The 19,544-nt window shown below is 39.4% G+C and overlaps 1 protein-coding gene across 3 annotated transcripts in view; it reads left to right on the top strand.

Annotated features, from left to right (window-relative positions):
- KMT2D (lysine methyltransferase 2D) overlaps positions 1-19,544 on the top strand; it is a 948,037-nt gene that overhangs the window by 901,813 nt on the left and 26,680 nt on the right. For all 3 annotated transcript variants that reach the window (XM_053708073.1, XM_053708075.1, XM_053708074.1), the window contains 3 exons: positions 8,826-8,962; positions 9,107-9,237; positions 15,753-16,038. In XM_053708073.1, coding sequence (XP_053564048.1) covers positions 8,826-8,962; positions 9,107-9,237; positions 15,753-16,038 — 554 coding nt within the window. The remainder of the gene's footprint in view (positions 1-8,825; positions 8,963-9,106; positions 9,238-15,752; positions 16,039-19,544) is intronic.

The raw sequence follows: 19,544 nt of genomic DNA, 5'->3' as shown, positions 1-19,544 counted from the left end.
CATAAATCTTCTACTTCCTATAAGGAATGTCTACAGTGTAAGGTTTTTGCTTCTTCTGAAGCAGCCTTTGGTAGAAAGCTTCTTCAGGCAGTTGTCTGTTTGCTTTATTTTAGGTTTATGTGTGTATATGTGTGTATATGTGTGTGTGTGTGTGTGTATGTGTGTGTGTATATATATATATATATATATATATATATATATGTGTGTGTATATATGTATGTGTGTATATATATATATATATATATATATATATATATATATATATATATATATATATATATATATATATATATATATATATATATATATATATATATATATATATATGTGTGTGTGTGTGTGTGTATTTATATCATTAAAGGGACAGTCAATACCAAAATTGTTTAAGATAGATAATGCCTTTACTACCCATTCCCCAGCTTTGCACAACCCAACATTGTTATATTAATATAACATTTAAACCTCTAAATTTCTGCCTGTTTCTAAGCCACTACAGACAGCCTCTTATCACATGCTTTTTATTAGCTTTTCACAACAAGAGACTGCTAATCCGTGTGGGCAATATAGATAACATTGTGCTCTCTCCCATGGGTTGTGTATGTCTGCACTTGGCAATTGGCTAAAATGCAAGTCAATAGATAAGTCATGTGATCAGGGGGCTGTCAAGAGTCTTAGATAAAAGGTAATCACAGAGGTTAAAAGTATATTAATATAACCATGTTGGCTGTGCAAAACTGAGAAATGGGTAATAAATGGATTATCTATCTTTTTTAAACAATATAATTTCTTCTGTTAAGTGTGATCAGTCCACGGGTCATCATTACTTGTGGGATATTAACTGCTCCCCTACAGGAAGTGCAAGAGGATTCACCCAGCAGAGTTGCTATATAGCTCCTCCCCTCTACGTCACCCCCAGTCATTCTCTTGCATAGGATGTGTGAGAGGACTATGGTGATATATTTAGTTTTTATATCTTCAATCAAAAGTTTGTTATTTTATAATAGCACCGGAGTGTGTTATTCCTTCTCTGGTAGAATTTGAAGAAGAATCTACCTGAGTTTTTCTATGATTTTAGCCGGAGTAGTTAAGATCATATTGCTGTTTCTCGGCCATCTGAGGAGTGAGGTAAACTTCAGATCAGGGGACAGCAGGCAGATTAATCTGCAAAAAGGTATGTAGCAGTTTATTATTTTCTGACATGGAATTGATGAGAAAATCCTGCCATACCGTTATAATGTAAACTCAGCCTTGAATGCAGTAGATGTAGCTGATATCAGGCTGTCATGTATGTATATTTTACACTTCAGTTTTCTGGGAAATGGTACTTCTCTGGCTTTTAAACTGTATACATAGACTTAACCTATTTTGCAGGGACTTGCAATAGGTTTTAAATGACAATTAATTATTGAGGTAAAATGTTTTTTTGCTGGCATGTAAAAACGTTTTTTTTCTCTGAGGTACTGGGTGAAAAAATGTTTTGGGCACTTTTTTTCCACTTGGCAATAGTTTTGATTTAAATTAGAGCAGGAGGGGCCATTTTGGTGCTTTCACTATGCATCAGAAAAACTCAGTCAGAGGTTCATTTTCTTCCTGCATGATCCGGTTCATCTCTACAGAGTTCAGGGATCTCAAGAGTCTTTTTTGAGGGAAGTAATCATACAGCAGAGCTGTGCTGATTGTATTGACTGTGATATAAAAAACGTTTATTTGTGTATTTTTTTTCTGCCTAAGGAGTGGGATAGACCCGGTGTGCCTTTCTCACCCCCTCCTATATTCAGAAAAATGTTTCCAATAGACGCCGCCACACGGGACTTATGGCAAATGGTCCCTAAGGTGGAGGGAGCAGTTTGTACTTTAGCTAAGCGTACCACTATCCCAGTGGAGGATAGCTGTGCTTTTTCAGATCCAATGGATAAAAAATTAGAGGGTTACCTTAAGAAAATGTTTGTTCAACAAGGGTTTATATTGCAACCTCTTGCATGTATTGCGCCTGTCACGGCTGCAGCAGCATTTTGGTTTGAGTCTCTGGAAGAGACACTTCAATCATCCACACTAGATGACATCACACACAAACTTAAATTCCTTAAGTTAGCTAATTCATTTATTTCAGATGCCGTAGTACATTTAACTAAACTTGCGGCTAAAAATTCAGGATTCGCCATTCAGGCACGCAGAGCTCTGTGGCTAAAATCCTGGTCAGCTGATGTTACGTCTAAATCTAAATTGCTTAATATTCCTTTCAAAGGGCAGACCTTATTCGGGCCCGGCTTGAAAGAGATTATTGATGACATTACAGGAGGTAAAGGTCATGCCCTGCCTCAGGACAAGGCCAAAGCCAAGGCTAGACAGTCCAAATTTCGTTCCTTTCGTAATTTCAAAGCAGGAGCAGCATCAACTTCCTCTGCACCAAAACAGGAAGGAGCTGTTGCTCGCTACAGACAAGGCTGGAAACCTAACCAGTCCTGGAACAGGGGCAAACAGGCCAGAAAACCTGCTGCTGCCCCTAAGACAGCATGAATTGAGGGCCCCCGATCCGGGACCGGATCTAGTGGGGGGCAGACTTTCCCTCTTCGCCCAGGCTTGGGCAAGAGATGTTCAGGATCCCTGGGCGTTAGAGATCATATCTCAGGGATACCTTCTGGACTTCAAATCCTCTCCCCCAAGAGGGAGATTTCATCTGTCAAGGTTGTCAACAAACCTAACAAAGAAGGAAGCGTTTCTACGCTGCGTACAAGATCTTTTATTAATGGGAGTGATCCATCCAGTTCCGCGGTTGGAACAAGGACAAGGGTTTTACTCAAATCTGTTTGTAGTTCCCAAAAAAGAGGGAACCTTCAGGCCAATCTTGGATTTAAAGATCCTAAACAAATTCCTAAGAGTTCCATCGTTCAAGATGGAAACTATTCGAACAATTTTGCCCATGATCCAAGAGGGTCAGTACTTGACCACAGTGGATTTAAAGGATGCTTACCTTCACATACCGATTCACAGAAGTCATTACCGGTATCTAAGGTTTGCCTTTTTAGACAGGCATTACCAGTTTGTAGCTCTTCCATTCGGACTGGCTACGGCTCCAAGAATCTTCACAAAGGTTCTGGGCACTCTTCTGGCGGTACTAAGACCGCGAGGAATTTCAGTAGCTCCGTACTTAGACGACATACTGATACAAGCTTCAAGCTTTCAAACTGCCAAATCTCATACAGAGATAGTACTGGCATTTCTAAGGTCGCATGGATGGAAAGTGAACGAAGAGAAAAGTTCTCTCTTTCCTCTCACAAGAGTTCCCTTCCTGGGGACTCTGATAGATTCTGTAGAAATGAAGATTTACCTGACAGAAGACAGGTTAACAAAGCTTCAAAATGCATGCCGTGTCCTTCATTCCATTCAACACCCGTCAGTAGCTCAATGCATGGAGGTGATCGGCTTAATGGTAGCAGCAATGGACATAGTACCCTTTGCACGCCTACATCTCAGACCGCTGCAATTGTGCATGCTAAGTCAGTGGAATGGGGATTACTCAGACTTGTCCCCTACTCTGAATCTGGATCAAGAGACCAGAAATTCTCTTCTATGGTGGCTTTATCGGCCACATCTGTCCAGGGGAATGCCATTCAGCAGGCCAGACTGGTCAATTGTAACAACAGACGCCAGCCTACTAGGTTGGGGCGCTGTCTGGAATTCTCTGAAGGCTCAGGGACTATGGAATCAGGAGGAGAGTCTTCTTCCAATAAACATTCTGGAATTGAGAGCAGTCCTCAATGCTCTTCTGGCTTGGCCCCAGTTAGCAACTCGGGGGTTCATCAGGTTCCAGTCGGACAACATCACGACTGTAGCTTATATCAACCATCAGGGAGGGACAAGAAGCTCCCTAGCAATGATGGAAGTATCGAAGATAATTCGCTGGGCAGAGTCTCACTCTTGCCACCTGTCTGCAATCCACATCCCGGGAGTGGAGAACTGGGAGGCGGATTTCTTAAGTCGTCAGACTTTTCATCCGGGGGAGTGGGAACTTCATCCAGAGGTCTTTGCCCAAATACTTCGACGTTGGGGCAAACCAGAGATAGATCTCATGGCGTCTCGACAGAACGCCAAGCTTCCGCACTACGGGTCCAGATCCAGGGATCCGGGAGCGGTCCTGATAGATGCCTTGACAGCACCATGGACCTTCAGGATGGCTCATGTGTTTCCACCTTTCCCGATGCTTCCTCGATTGATTGCCAGAATCAAACAGGAGAAAGCATCAGTGATTCTAATAGCGCCTGCATGGCCACGCAGGACTTGGTATACAGATCTGGTGGACATGTCATTCTGTCCACCTTGGTCGTTACCTCTGAAACAGGACCTTCTGATTCAGGGTCCTTTCAAACATCAAAATCTAACTTCTCTGAAGCTGACTGCTTGGAAATTGAACGCTTGATCTTATCAAAGCGTGGTTTTTCTGAGTCAGTTATTGATACCTTAATACAGGCTAGGAAGCCTGTTACCAGAAAGATTTACCATAAAATATGGCGTAAATACCTATATTGGTGCGAATCCAAAGGTTACTCTTGGAGTAAGGTTAGGATTCCTAGGATATTGTCTTTTCTACAAGAAGGTTTAGAAAAGGGGTTATCCGCTAGTTCCTTAAAGGGACAGATCTCAGCTCTGTCCATTCTGTTACACAAGCGTCTGTCAGATGTTCCAGACGTTCAGGCTTTTTGTCAGGCTTTGGCCAGGATTAAACCTGTGTTTAAAGCTGTGGCTCCACCATGGAGTTTAAACCTTGTTCTTAACGTTTTACAGGGTGTTCCGTTTGAACCCCTTCATTCCATTGATATAAAGTTGTTATCTTGGAAAGTTCTATTTTTAATGGCTATTTCCTCGGCTCGAAGAGTCTCTGAGTTATCAGCCTTACATTGTGATTCTCCTTATTTGATTTTTCACTCGGATAAGGTAGTTCTGCGTACTAAGCCTGGGTTCTTACCTAAGGTAGTCACTAACAGGAATATCAATCAGGAGATTGTTGTTCCATCCTTGTGCCCAAATCCTTCTTCGAGGAAGGAACGTCTTTTGCACAATCTGGATGTAGTTCGTGCCCTTAAATTTTATTTACAGGCAACTAAAGATTTTCGACAAACGTCTTCCCTGTTTGTCGTTTACTCTGGTCAGAGGAGAGGTCAAAAAGCTTCTGCTACCTCTCTCTCTTTTTGGCTTCGTAGCATAATTCGTTTAGCTTATGAGACTGCTGGACAGCAGCCTCCTGAAAGAATTACAGCTCATTCCACTAGAGCTGTGGCTTCCACTTGGGCCTTTAAGAATGAGGCCTCTGTTGAACAGATTTGCAAGGCTGCAACTTGGTCTTCGCTTCATACTTTTTCCAAATTTTACAAATTTGACACTTTTGCTTCCTCGGAGGCTATTTTTGGGAGAGAGGTTCTTCAGGCAGTGGTTCCTTCTGTATAAAGAGCCTGCCTATCCCTCCCGTCATCCGTGTACTTTTGCTTTGGTATTGGTATCCCACAAGTAATGATGACCCGTGGACTGATCACACTTAACAGAAGAAAACATAATTTATGCTTACCTGATAAATTCCTTTCTTCTGTAGTGTGATCAGTCCACGGCCCGCCCTGTTTTTTAAGGCAGGTAAATATTTTTTAAATTATACTCCAGTCACCACTACACCCTTGGCTTCTCCTTTCTCGTTGGTCCTTGGTCGAATGACTGGAGGTGACGTAGAGGGGAGGAGCTATATAGCAACTCTGCTGGGTGAATCCTCTTGCACTTCCTGTAGGGGAGCAGTTAATATCCCACAAGTAATGATGACCCGTGGACTGATCACACTACAGAAGAAAGGAATTTATCAGGTAAGCATAAATTATGTTTTTTGGAATTGACTGTCCCTTTAAGGAGGAATATATTTGAGGTTGTTGATTTAATTTCTCAGTGAAAACAATGTTTTTTAAATCCCTCCTTGTTACTTGTGGACTCCACAGCTTGGGTATTACTATGAGTAATGTATTGTGACTCTCACCACTTGTATGAAAGAAAACATAATTTATACTTATAAAAAATACAAAGCAGAGAACAGCGCTAAATGGTAACCAACATACCCCTTGGAGCAGGTAAATACTTTCCGCAATAGAACACAGGGGTAAGCCTCCAATCGAACTGCTGCTGTACACCAATCCGTGAATTTCTCTCTCACGGATGAACAAGAAGGTAGCTGTAGAGACACAAAAGGGACAGCGCAAACTCGACTCAAGGTAGTATTTATTACAATCCAGATAGAGCGCACACATAAAAACACACTTACAAGAAGTGAAAAAATCACAGGCCCTCAATAGAATTCCTTAGTAAAGTTCCGGATAGCACTTGGGGCACTCCTGGTTGACGGACAGCGTCTTGCAGCAAGCTGTTACTTCCGGCGTCTATTCAAAAAACGCCCGGGCTTACGGCAACTGCAATTAGAAAACGCCGACGGCTCTTCACCTAGCGTCACTGCTCCTCATCAACGGAAGCCCAACAGGATCAGAAAGACTCAACGCGTTTCGCCGTCTGCGTTTTCTAATTGCAGTTGCCGTAAGCCCGGGCGTTTTTTGAATAGACGCCGGAAGTAACAGCTTGCTGCAAGACACTGTCCGTCAACCAGGAGTGCCCCAAGTGCTATCTGGAACTTTACTAAGGAATTCTATTGAGGGCCTGTGATTTTTTCACTTCTTGTAAGTGTGTTTTTATGTGTGCGCTCTATCTGGATTGTAATAAATACTACCTTGAGTCGAGTTTGCGCTGTCCCTTTTGTGTCTCTACAGCTATAATTTATACTTACCTGATAAATTAATTTCTTTCATGGCGGTGAGAGTCCATGGGACCCCACCCTTGTGTTAGTTTTCTTTTTTCTTCAGCACATCTTTTTTTCCCTGCGTCTTTTATGGTTCTTATTCCTTTTTCTTACCTCACTTGCTTGGCTATAAGCTAGACTAAGGTATGTGTGAGGGTTTTTGTAGAGCTCTTGGGGTTTGCCTCCTCCTAGTGGTAGAGAAGGGTAATTCCCATGGGTAATGGATTGTAGATTCTCACCACCATGAAATAAATTAATTTATTAGGTAAGTATAAATTAATTTCTTGTTAGCTATCTCTTCTGCTAGAAGAGTTTCTGAATTGTCAGCATTATCCTGTGATTTCAAAAGGGCAAGGCCATACTGCTTACCAAATATGATTTTCTCCCTAAAGTGGTTTCTACTAATAACATCAATCAAGAAATTGTTGTTCCTTCTCTTTGTCCAGACCCTGCCAACTCTAGGGAAAGATTGTTACATAATCTGGATGTAGTCAGAGCCTTGAAGTTCTATCTCCAAGCCACTCTGTAGTTCAGCAAGACGTCTAGTTTGCTTGTGTATTTCTCTTGCAAAAAAGCTTCTAAGGTAGTAGTGGCATCTTGGCTTAAACAGGTGATTCACAAAGCTTAATTGATGGTGTGTAAGTTGCCCCCTAAACGTATTACAGCTCACTCAACAAGAGCAGTGGCAACATTGTGGGCCTTTATGTATGATGCAGATTTGCAAAGCTGCCACATAGTCTTCATACTTTTTCTAAATTGTATTGTTTTGATGTATTTGCTTCTTCACAAGCAGCTTCGACAGGAAAGTCCTTCAGGCCATGGTGCCGGCTAAATAGAAACTGTCAGGGTGGGGAGTATTTTCCCACCCTTTCTGTAACATAGACTATCGGCTTGGGTATTAATCCCATATGTTATGGAGGACTGTGGACCATCATCATTTTACGAAAGAAAACAAAATGTATGCTTACCTGATGATAAATTATTTTCTTTCGAAATGATGGTCCACAGACCCTGCCCGCTTCATAATGGACGACTGTTCTAATGACACCTCTACAGACCCTGCTTTGCCTTTTCTACCTTTCCTTTTCTCTACTTGTCTATCTGTGAAACTGAGAGATGGGAGGGTTTTAAAGCTCTTTTATGGGTTACTAACCTCCTCCTAGTGATGGGAAATATGTCCCATATGTTATGGAGGACTGTGGATCATTCCGAAAGAAATGTTTCAGGTAAGCATACATTTTCTTTTTAATTTAAGAATGTAATGGTTATAGCCTTTTCTAGGTTTCAAATAAAGTTGTTTGCCATCCCTATTTTTTTTTTAATATGCATTTGAAAGGGTGCCAAGTAAATGTGTAAAAATAGTTATTGAATGGAGAAAAGGTAAATATCTGTGAATTAATATTTACAGTATATTGAAATTAACTGGAATTGCATGTCTGTCTGCATGGGTCGATTGCTCACTGGCTAAGACAACTCCACACCGCTATAAATATAATACATAGTAAAGGAAAGGAATTTATTAAAAAAAAAAATATAGTACAAAACAGTGCCACTACTGGGCGCTAGCTCGTGATTAGTAGCTACACACATGCCGCTTGTTATTGGCTCGCTAGATGTGTTCAGAATGTTATTATTACACTAATGCTTGTACAGAACACCTGTAAAGTGGTTAAACATAGCTCCAGAGCTGCAATGCTCAATAAACGCTACCAAGGCTATTAAATAAATTTGATAATAGAAGAAAATTGGAAAGTGTCTTAATATCTGAACCTTTTAAGTTTAATTTTGACTTTTGTTATTTTAAGATCAATCACATATAAAGTTATTATTGAATGCTTACTTAATCATCATCCTACTTTTAAAGGAATAATCAGGTATTGGCCAACTACTTTACATATAACATTGTGGAAACTGACTATACAGTTTTTACTGATGTTGGGTAAAGTGGCTTGCAATTTGTCTTACTGCTGTCAATCAATGCTGACCTTTTGTTTCCTCTATTGCCCAGCTCTCTGGTATCGGATTGCTGAACCTGTAGCTCGTATGAGGAGGGACACAGGAATGTTGCGTCTTTTTCCAGAGTATATAAAAGGGGAAGAGATGTTTGGTCTTACTTTGCATGCAGTGTTGCGCATTGCTGAGTCTGTAAGTAGCAAAAGTAATGCATACTGTTTAAGTACATATCTCAATATACATTCTGTCACTGTTTAAGGTTATCAATTTTTATTTTTTTTATTTTAAATAACCAAACCATAATTGTTTATTTTTTATATTATTTTTTACTTTTAGTTGCCTGGAGTAGAGAACTGTCAGAACTATCTCTTTCGATATGGCAGGCATCCTTTAATGGAGTTGCCTCTCATGATCAACCCAACTGGCTGTGCCAGATCTGAGCCTAAGATCATGACCCACTACAAACGGTGAGTTTTTTTCTCAGTACTGCTTGGTATTTCAGCATTTCTTTTTTTCATGTAATTGGCAAGAGTCCATGAGCTAGTGACGTATGGGATATACAATCCTACCAGGAGGGGCAAAGTTTCCCAAACCTCAAAATGCCTATAAATACACCCCTCACCACACCCACAATTCAGTTTTACAAACTTTGCCTCCTATGGAGATGGTGAAGTAAGTTTGTGCTAAGATTTCCAGTTGATATGCGCTTCTCAGCATTTTTGAAGCCCGATTCCTCTCAGAGTACAGTGAATGTCAGAGGGATGTGAATGGAGTATCACCTATTGAATGCAATGGTTTTCCTCACGGGGATCTATTTCATAGGTTCTCTGTTTTCGGTCGTAGAGATTCATCTCCTACCTCCCTTTTCAGATCGACGATATACTCTCATATTCCATTACCTCTACTGATAACTGTTTCAGTACTGGTTTGGCTATCTGCTGTATGTGGATGGGTGTCTTGTGGTAAGTATGTTTCATTTACTTAAGACACTCTCGGCTATGGTTTGGTACTTTATATAAAGTTCTAAATATATGTATTGTACTTATATTTGCCATGATTCAGTATATTTCCTTTTTTGACTGTCGGTTTCATATCTGGGAAATGCATTTTTAAGGAAAAGATTTCTTACCTGGGGTTTAGTCTTTTTCAGATTGACTCTTTTTTAAATTGCGGGCTGTATTAGGCTCGCGAGGGCGCAAAAATGCCAAAATTTATTGTGTCATTCTTGGCGCAAGGTTTTTTTGGCACGAAAGTTATATTCGTTGACGTAAATTCGTAATTTCCGGCATCTTGGTTGATGCTGAGTCCTTCACAAGGTTGCGTCATCTATGACGCTAGCGTATCGTTTCCGGACGTTTTTGGCGCCAAGAAATATTTTTCTCTTTGTTGTGCGTCATACTTGGCGCCAAATATTTTCATTATTTAGGACCCCATTCCTTTTGCCTCTTGCCTTTTTTCTCTATCAGAGGGCTATGCTGTTTGCATTTTTTTCCCATTCCTGAAACTGTCATATAAGGAAATTGATAATTTTGCTTTATATGTTTTTTTTTCTCTTACATTTTGCAATATGTCTCAATCTGATCCTGTCTCGGAATCTACTGCTGGAATCCTGCTGCCTGATATCGGTTCTACCAAAGCTAAGTGCATTTGTTGTAAACTTGTGGAGGCTATACCTCCAGCTGTGGTTTGTAATAGTTGTCATGATAAACTTTTACATGCATTTAATGTTTCCATCAGTAGTAGTTCATTACCTGTTGCTGGTCCTTCAACATCTAATGCTCAGGATATTCCTGTAAATTTAAGAGGATTTATTGCTGATTCCATTCAGAAGGCTTTGTCTGCCATTCCGCCTTCTAATAAACGTAAAAGGTCTTTTAAAACTTCTCATAGAGTTGATGAAATTTCAAATGACCGACAACATACTGATTTATCTATCTCTGATGAGGATCTATCTGATTCAGAAGATCCTGCCTCAGATATTGACACTGACAAATCCTCTTATTTATTTCAAATGGAGTATATTCGTTCTTTATTAAAGGAAGTGTTTATTACATTAGATATGGAGGAGACTAGTTCTCTTGATATTAAAACCAGTAAACGTTTAAATTCTTTTTATAAACCTCCTGTGGTTATTCCAGAGGTTTCTCCAGTTCCTGATGCTATTTCAGATATGATTTCAAAGGAATGGAATAGGCTGGGTGGTACTTTTATTCCTTCTTCAAGGTTTAAAAAATTGTATCCTTTGCCAACTGATAGATTGGAGTTTTGGGAAAAGATCCCCAAAGTTGATGGGGCTATCTCTACTCTTGCTAAGCTTACTACTATTCCTACGGAAGATAGTACTTCTTTTAAAGATCCTTTAGATAGAACACTTGAGTCTTATCTAAGGAAAGCTTATTTATGTTCAGGTCATCTTCTTTGGCCTGCAATTTCTTTGGCTGATGTTGTGGCTGCTTCAACTTTTTTGTTGGAAACTCTAGTGCAACAAGTATCGGATCATAATGTGTCTAGCATTGTTAAATTAATTCAACATGCTAATAATTTCATTTGTGATGACATTTTTGATATCATTAAAATTGATATTAGATATATGTCTTTAGCTATTTTAGCTAGAAGAGCTTTATGGCTTAAATCTTGGAATGCTGATATGACTTCTAAATCAACATTGCTATCTCTTTCTTTCCAATGTAATAAATTATTTGGTTCTCAGTTGTATTCAATAATTTCAACTGTTACTCGGGGGAAGGGAGCTTTTTTGCCTCAGGATAAAAAGTCTAAGGGTAAAATTTAAAGCTTCTAACCGTTTTTGTTCCTTTTGACTTAATAAAGAACAGAAATCTAATCCTTCCCCTAAGGAATCTGTTTCCAATTGGAAGCCTTCCTCTATCTGGAATAAAGCCAAGCCATTTAAGAGATCTAAACCAGCCCCCAAGTCCGCATGAGGGTGCGACCCTCATTCCAGCTCAGCTGGTAGGGGGCAGATTAAAGTTTTTCAAAGATGTTTGGATCAATTCAGTCCAAAATCATTGGATTCAGAGTATTGTCTCTCAGGGGTACAGAATAGCTTTCAGAGTAAGACCGCCTGCGAGAAGATTTTTTCTCTCACGCATTCCAGTGAACCCAGAGAAAGCCCAGGCTTTGTTGAAGTGTGTTTCAGACCTGGAGTTATCAGGGGTAATCATGCCAGTTCTGTTTCAGGAACAGGGTCTGGGGTTTTATTCAAATCTATTCCTTGTCCCAAAGAAAGAAAATTCATTTAGACCAGTTCTGGATGTAAATATTTTGAATAGTTATGTGACTATAAGGACTATTCTGCCTTTTGTTCAGCAAGGGCATTATATGTCCACAATAGACTTACAGGATGCATATCTTCATATTCTGATTCATCCAGATCACTATCAGTTCCTGAGATTCTCTTTTCTAGACAAGTATTACCAATGTGTTTCTCTTCCTTTTGGCCTAGCGACGGCTCCAAGAATCTTTTCAAAGGTTCTTGGTGCCCTACTCTCTGTAATCAGAGAGCGGGGTATTGCGGTGTTTCTTTATTTGGACGATATCTTGGTACTAGCTCAGTCTTTACGTCCTGCAGAATCTCACATGAATCAACTAGTGTTGTTTCTTCAAAAACATGGTTGGAGGATCAATTTACCAAAAAGTTCTTTGATTCCTCAGTCAAGGGTAACCTTTTTAGGTTTCTAGATAGATTCAGTGTCCATGACTTTGTGTCTGACAGACAAGAGACGTTTAAAATTGGTTTTCAGCCTGTCGGAACCTTCAGTCTCAGTCATTCACTTCAGTAGCTATGTGCATGGAAGTTTTAGGTCTCATGACTGCAGCATCGGACGCGATCCCCTTTGTTCGTTTTCATATGAGACCTCTCCAGCTTTGTATGCTGAATAAATGGTGTAGGGATTATACAAGGATATCACAATTAATATTCTTAAATCCCAATACTCAACTTTCCCTGACTTTGTGGTTAGATCACCATCGTATAATTCTAGGGGCCTCTTTTGTTCGTCCAACCTGGACTGTGATCACAACAGATGCGAGTCTTTCAGGTTGGGGAGCTGTTTGGGGATCTCTGACCGCACAAGGGGTTTGGAAATCTCAAGAGGCGAGATTACCAATCAATATTTTGGAACTCGGTGCGATTCTCAGAGCTCTTCAGTTTTGGCCTCTATTGAAGAGAGAATCGTTCATTTGTTTCCAGACAGACAATGTCACAACTGTGGCGTATGTCAATCATCAGGGTGGGACTCACAGCCCTCAAGCTATGAAAGAAGTATCCTGGATACTTGTTTGGGCGGAATCCAGCTCCTGTATAATTTCTGTGGTTCATATCCCAGGTATAGACAATTGGGAAGCGGATTATCTCAGCCGTCAAACTTTACATCCGGGAGAGTGGTCTCTTCACCCAGATGTGTTTTCTCAAATTGTTCAGATGTGGGGGCTTCCAGAAATAGATCTGATGGCATCTCATCTAAACAAGAAACTTCCCAGATACCTGTTCAGGTACAGGGATCCTCAGGCGGAAGCAGTGGATGCATTGACACTTCCTTGGGGTTATCAACCTGCTTATATTTTTCCGTCTCTAGTTCTTCTTGCAAGAGTGATCTCGAAAATCATCATGGAGCAATCGTTTGTGCTGCTGGTGGCTTCAGCATGGCCTCACAGGTTTTGGTATGCGGATCTTGTTCGGAATTCCAGTTGCCAACCTTGGCCACTTCCATTAAGGCCAGACCTTCTATCTCAAGGTCCGTTTTTCCATCAGGATCTCAAATCATTAAATTTGAAGGTATTGAAATTGAACGCCTAGTGCTTAGTCATAGAGTTTTCTCTGACTCCGTGATTAATACTATGTTACAGGCTCGTAAATCTGTTTCTAGAAAGATTTATTATCGAGTTTGGAAGACTTACATTACATGGTGTTCTTCTCATAAATTCTCTTGGCATTCTTTTAGAATTCCTAGAATTTTACAGTTTCTTCAGGATGGTTTGGATAAAGGTTTGTCTGCAAGTTCCTTGAAAGGTTAAATCTCTGCTCTTTCTGTTTTATTCCACAGAAAAATTGCTAAACTTCCTGATATTCACTCTTTTGTACAGGCTTTGGTTCGTATCAGCCTGTCATTGAATCAATCTCTCCTCCTTGGAGTCTTAATTTGGTTTTGCAGGCATTACAGGCTCCTCCATTTGAGCCTATGCATTCTTTGGACATTAAATTGCTTTCTTGGAAAGTGTTGTTCCTTTTGGCCAGCTCATCTGCTAGAAGAGTTTCTGAATTATCTGCTCTTTCTTGTGAATCTCCTTTTCTGATTTTTCATCAGGATAAGGCAGTTTTGCGGACTTCATTTAAATTCTTACCTAAAGTTGTGAATTGTAACAACATTAGTAGAGAAATTGTTGTCCCTTCTTTGTGTCCTAATCCTAAGAATTCTTTGGAGCGATCTTTACATTCTTTGGATGTGGTGAGAGCTCTGAAATATTATGTTGAAGCTACTAAAGATTTCAGGAAGACTTCTAATCTATTTGTTATATTTTCTGGTTCCAGGAAAGGTCAGAAGGCTTCTGCCATTTCTTTGGCTTCTTGGTTAAAGCTTTTGATTCATCAAGCTTATTTGGAGTTGGGTAAAACCCTGCCTCAGTGAATTACAGCTCATTCTACTAGGTCAGTTTCTACTTCCTGGGCTTTTAAGAATGAAGCTTCAGTTGATCAGATTTGCAAAGCAGCAACTTGGTGGTCTTTGCATATTTTTACTAAATTCTACCATTTTGATGTTTTTGCTTCTTCGGAAGCAGTTTTTGGTAGAAAAGTTCTTCAGGCAGCTTTTTCAGTTTGATTCTTCTGCTTATGATTTAAGTTTTTTCTTTTCAATTATGAGACTAAACTTATGATTTGGGTTGTGGATTAATTTTTTTCAGCGTATGGCTGTTTTTATTTGTTGTCCCTCCCTCTCTAGTGACTCTTGCGTGGAGTTCCACATCTTGGGTATTGCTATCCCATACGTCACTAGCTCATGGACTCTTGCCAATTACATGAAAGAAAACATAATTTATGTAAGAACTTACCTGATAAATTAATTTCTTTCATATTGGCAAGAGTCCATGAGGCCCACCCTTTTTATGGTGGTTATGATTTTTTTGTAAAGCACAATTATTTCCAAATTCCTTTGTTGATGCTTTTTACTCCTTTCTTTATCACCCCACTTCTTGGCTATTCATTAAACTGAATTGTGGGTGTGGTGAGGGGTGTATTTATAGGCATTTTGAGGTTTGGGAAACTTTGCCCCTCCTGGTAGGAATGTATATCATACGTCACTAGCTCATGGACTCTTGCCAATATGAAAGAAATGAATTTATCAGGTAAGTTCTTACATAAATTATTTTTTAATGGTTATATTTTTAGGGTTAACTAGACCAGAAAGCAATAAGAGAATGGGGCATATGTATCAAGCTCCGTATGGAGTTTGATGGCCCGTGTTTCTGGCGAGTCATCAGACTCGCCAGAAACAGCAGTTATGAAGCAGCGGTCACAAAGACCGCTGCTCCATAACCTGTCCGCCTTCTCTGAGCAGGCGAACAGACATCGCCGGAAATCAACCCGATCGGGTTGATTGACACCCCCTGCTGGCGGCCCATTGGCCGCGAGTCTGCAGGGGGCGGCGTTGCACCAGCAGCCAAGTCTGGCGGACCTGATCCGCACTGTCGGATCAGGTCCGCCAGACTTTGATAACTAGAGGCCTTTGTCTTTAGCATTCATCAGTCAGTGCTGTGCATTTATATTTATACAAAAAAATAAGTCTTTGTAGCTAAAATTATGAACTGTCACACTCCTTGTCTGTGGAATCCAACCCCTTAAGCGAATTTAACAACCTTGTTCTGTGTTCTTTTGCAACATAAGTCATTTCTACTGTATTGTAGTCTGTCTTTAAACTAATGTTTTTTTTTATAAATTAACATTTGAACACCACCCTTTTCTCTGCAGGCCCCATACTCTGAATAGCACAAGTATGTCCAAAGCCTACCAAAGCACCTTTACAGGGGAGACAAATACTCCCTACAGCAAGCAGTTTGTGCACTCAAAATCATCCCAATACCGCCGTCTGAAGACTGAGTGGAAGAACAATGTTTATCTGGCACGTTCACGCATCCAAGGCTTGGGACTGTATGCAGCAAAGGACCTTGAAAAACACACCATGGTGATAGAGTACATTGGCACCATTATTAGGAATGAGGTTGCAAACCGCAGAGAGAAGATCTATGAGGAACAGGTGTGGATTTCTTTCAACCCTTTGTAAAATATTGTCATTTTAGATTATCTGTAGCACAAATTAACTAAACAATGAAGATAAAATTCATAAGTAATTTGTCTTGGAAGTAATTACAGGATGCTTAGTAGTAATTTCTTACCATCTACCTATACTGTCTACTTGCAAAATGTAATTTTATGCCTTGCATCTCCTAATGGGACTTTAGGGGTTAAAAACATAATCTTGTCCCGAGAGGCAATACACTGCCAATCCTTAGCTGAACACATACAGCTCCAGGTCAGTAGTGCATTGCTTTTCTCGAGCTGACTTTACAAGGGTTAATCACATGGGTATTGGTAAGCAATATGCATTATATAATATTCTCTTCTTGCAGCTTTATGTTCCTTTAACCCATAGCTAATTAGATGCCCTGAAACTTTCTCCTATATGTTAAATGCCTTCTCTATGCATTAAGGAAAAATTTACGTGAAAGCCATATAAAATATTTACTTGTACTTTAAGAGTGCAGTGCTTAGTCTTTAATTAGAATCACTTTGTTTAGGGAGCTCCCTTTTTGATATATAGTGTTTACAAGATTACATTTTAAATGTTTGATTGTTTTTCTGATAAAAAAACAGATGTGCATGTGTAGAATAAAACTACTGTTCCCATGGGTTCACAATTATACCACGATTGTTTTGTAGCTAGTGGGTTCATAGCAAGCTACCAGATGAAAATAAGTAAAAAAAACTTCAATATAGAAAAATCACTAGGAAACCCCTCCACACCAAATGTACTTGACGTTTCTATTTGTAAAAGGCTAGTTAATATGGAGCTCTATTATATGTTGTGGATCTTCTACACTTTAGTCTTCACTCTGACCTTCCTCTGTTCCCTGCATGTGAATTGCAAGGGGTCCTATAGTGACCCCCTTAGTGTTCCACTCCTCTAAATTGCAAGTGTCATAGTAAGCCATGAACAGCTGTAAATGTATAGTCTCTGAACTACCCATATATACGGTGTCCATTTTAGTACATCCTCTCTCCAAAACTCACTCATACATCCTTTAAAACTCCATGCTCCCTCCTGTAAAACGCCATTGATGGAGGAGGAAAGGATGTCCTAAAATGGACACCATAAATATAACCTTCCCAAATGTATTGGGTTTTGTGCCACTCATCGGAAGAAACCTGATTAAAGGGACAGTGTACTCAAATGTAACTTTTCACATACTGCTCTGTGAAACAATCGCAGCTATGATCATATTTAACAGTGCAGTGTGTGAGGAGTTAGATTTTTAGCTCAGGTGTCTGTATGAGCTAATTTATTATCATGGTAACCCCCCGTTGCAGAGGCATGTAATCAGAGTTGGTGAAGCACAGAGGCAGACAGGGATGTGTGATTTTAGCTGCTTTAGTTTGTGTCCTACTCTGCAGAGTTCTTCACATAAAACAATGTTTCTCCCCTCTGCACATTACATTTCCATCAGGCATGTTAGCTATTGACTCCCTAGCTCTAAGCAGGCTAGCTATGTGATCAGTGTGCATTACCTACGTATGCATAAGCAGTGAAAGAGACTGCAAGGTTTTTTGTTATGGTGATGGTAAACTGTAAACTCTAGTCTGCATGTAAGGAGTAAAACAAAGGTTCATTCTTCAATCACAATTTTTAATTTAAACGTGGTGAAATGTAACCTTTATTTAAAGTTTTTCTTCTAACCTAACCCACTCCGGCCACCCTTCGCAAAGCTACTTTTTTTTAAAAAAAAGCTGACATTTCCACCTCTTCTACAATAGCTGTGCTAGCCATATGGCACCAAACTGTTCCGACATACACAGAGAGAAAGAGAGAGACGGGTAGAGAGACCGTTAACTGAGCAGCAAAAAAAAATGAGCTCCTAATTTGAGGAAAAATATGCCTTGTAAATTAGTTATTTGTAGGTAATACAGTATCTCAGGAAATAGAACAATCCATAAAGAAAGTACAAGATGGGTTTGATTAAACAAGGAAATAGCAAAAAATAAAGAATTACCTTCAAAAGCAAACAACTGACCAACTGAAAATAACTTGCATGTTCTATCTAAATCATGAAAGAAAAAATATGGGTTTAATGTCCTTTAAACAACTTTCTAATTTACTTCTATTATCTAATATGCTTCATTCTCTTGATATCTTTTGCAGAAAAGCATATCTAGATAGGCACAGTAGCTGCTGATTGGTGGTTGCACATAGATACCTCGTGTGATTGGCTCACCCATGTGCATTGCTATTTCTTCAACAAAAGATATCTGAAAAATGAAGCAAATTAAATAATAGAAGTAAATTGGAAAGCTGTTTAAAATTGTATTCTACATCTGTATCATGAAAGAAATGTTTTGAGTAACTGGTAACTTGCATATTAAAAGAGCAAACGGGCAAAATAAGCACTAAGAGAGAAAAAAAAAATAGCCATTGTCTCTAATGGATCTAACACATTAGAAATCGTATACCTGATGATAAACTGACAAGAAATGCAAAACAACAACTAAAATAATATAATCTGAGAACACCCAGAAACCATTTTTGCTGATTTTACTACCCAGGGGGAGAAGAAAATTAAAATAAATTTGCTTCTTTATACAGAGCAACCTACTGAAAATTTTAAAAAAATCATGTGGTATTGATGGAATTCCACCAGAAATGCTGAAATACATTCCCCTTGAAATACAAAAGCACTCTTCAAATTATATAACCTGGTCCTCAAGGCTGGCTACTACCCCAAACACTAGAGCCAAAGAATTATAACCCCTATCCATAAAGGTGGTGACAGAATGGATCCATCAAATTACAGAGGCCTTTGTGTCAACAGCATTATGGGAAAACTGTTAAACACCATTTTAAAAATGAGAATAATTAACTTTCTTTCCAAACAACATATTCAGCAAAAGCCAAGCATGCTTCATGCTAAATAACCACACCACAAACCACATCTATATACTACACAACCTGATCAACCATCAAAATGGCAAGATCTTTTCATCTTTTTTTAGACTTCAAAAAAGGCTTTTGATTCAATCTGGCACAAGGGCCTATTCCTTAAATTACTGGAGAGCGGGATAGGAGAAAAAAACATATGACACAATAAAAAAGTATCTACACCGAAAACAAATGTACTATTAAAGTGAACAATAAAGAGACTGAATTCTTTCACCAGGGCACGGGAGTTAAACAGGGCTGCAGTTAGTCCAACACTATTTAATATCTATATTAATGAGCTAGCCACAACCCTGGAATCCATATAAAGTACCAGGATAAAAATCTTATATGCTGTTGATCTACTCCTATCACCAAAAACGAAGAAGGCCTTCAACAAAGCCTGGCAATACTAGAAAGATATAGCCGTACATGGGCACTTCCTGTAAATCTGGAAACAACAAAAATCATGGTGTTTCAGAGAAGCCCAAAGAAAAGAACTTAAAATCTTCACCTCCAGCTAAGTGGTGTTTTTCTGGAAGAGGTAAACACATATAAATAAATACCTTGGACTA

The sequence above is a fragment of the Bombina bombina genome, chromosome 3 (assembly GCF_027579735.1).
Source record: "Bombina bombina isolate aBomBom1 chromosome 3, aBomBom1.pri, whole genome shotgun sequence".
NCBI classification, from domain to species: Eukaryota; Metazoa; Chordata; class Amphibia; order Anura; family Bombinatoridae; genus Bombina; species Bombina bombina.
The sequence above is the reverse complement of the archived record's forward strand: the minus strand, read 5'-3'. Positions and strand labels throughout refer to the sequence as shown.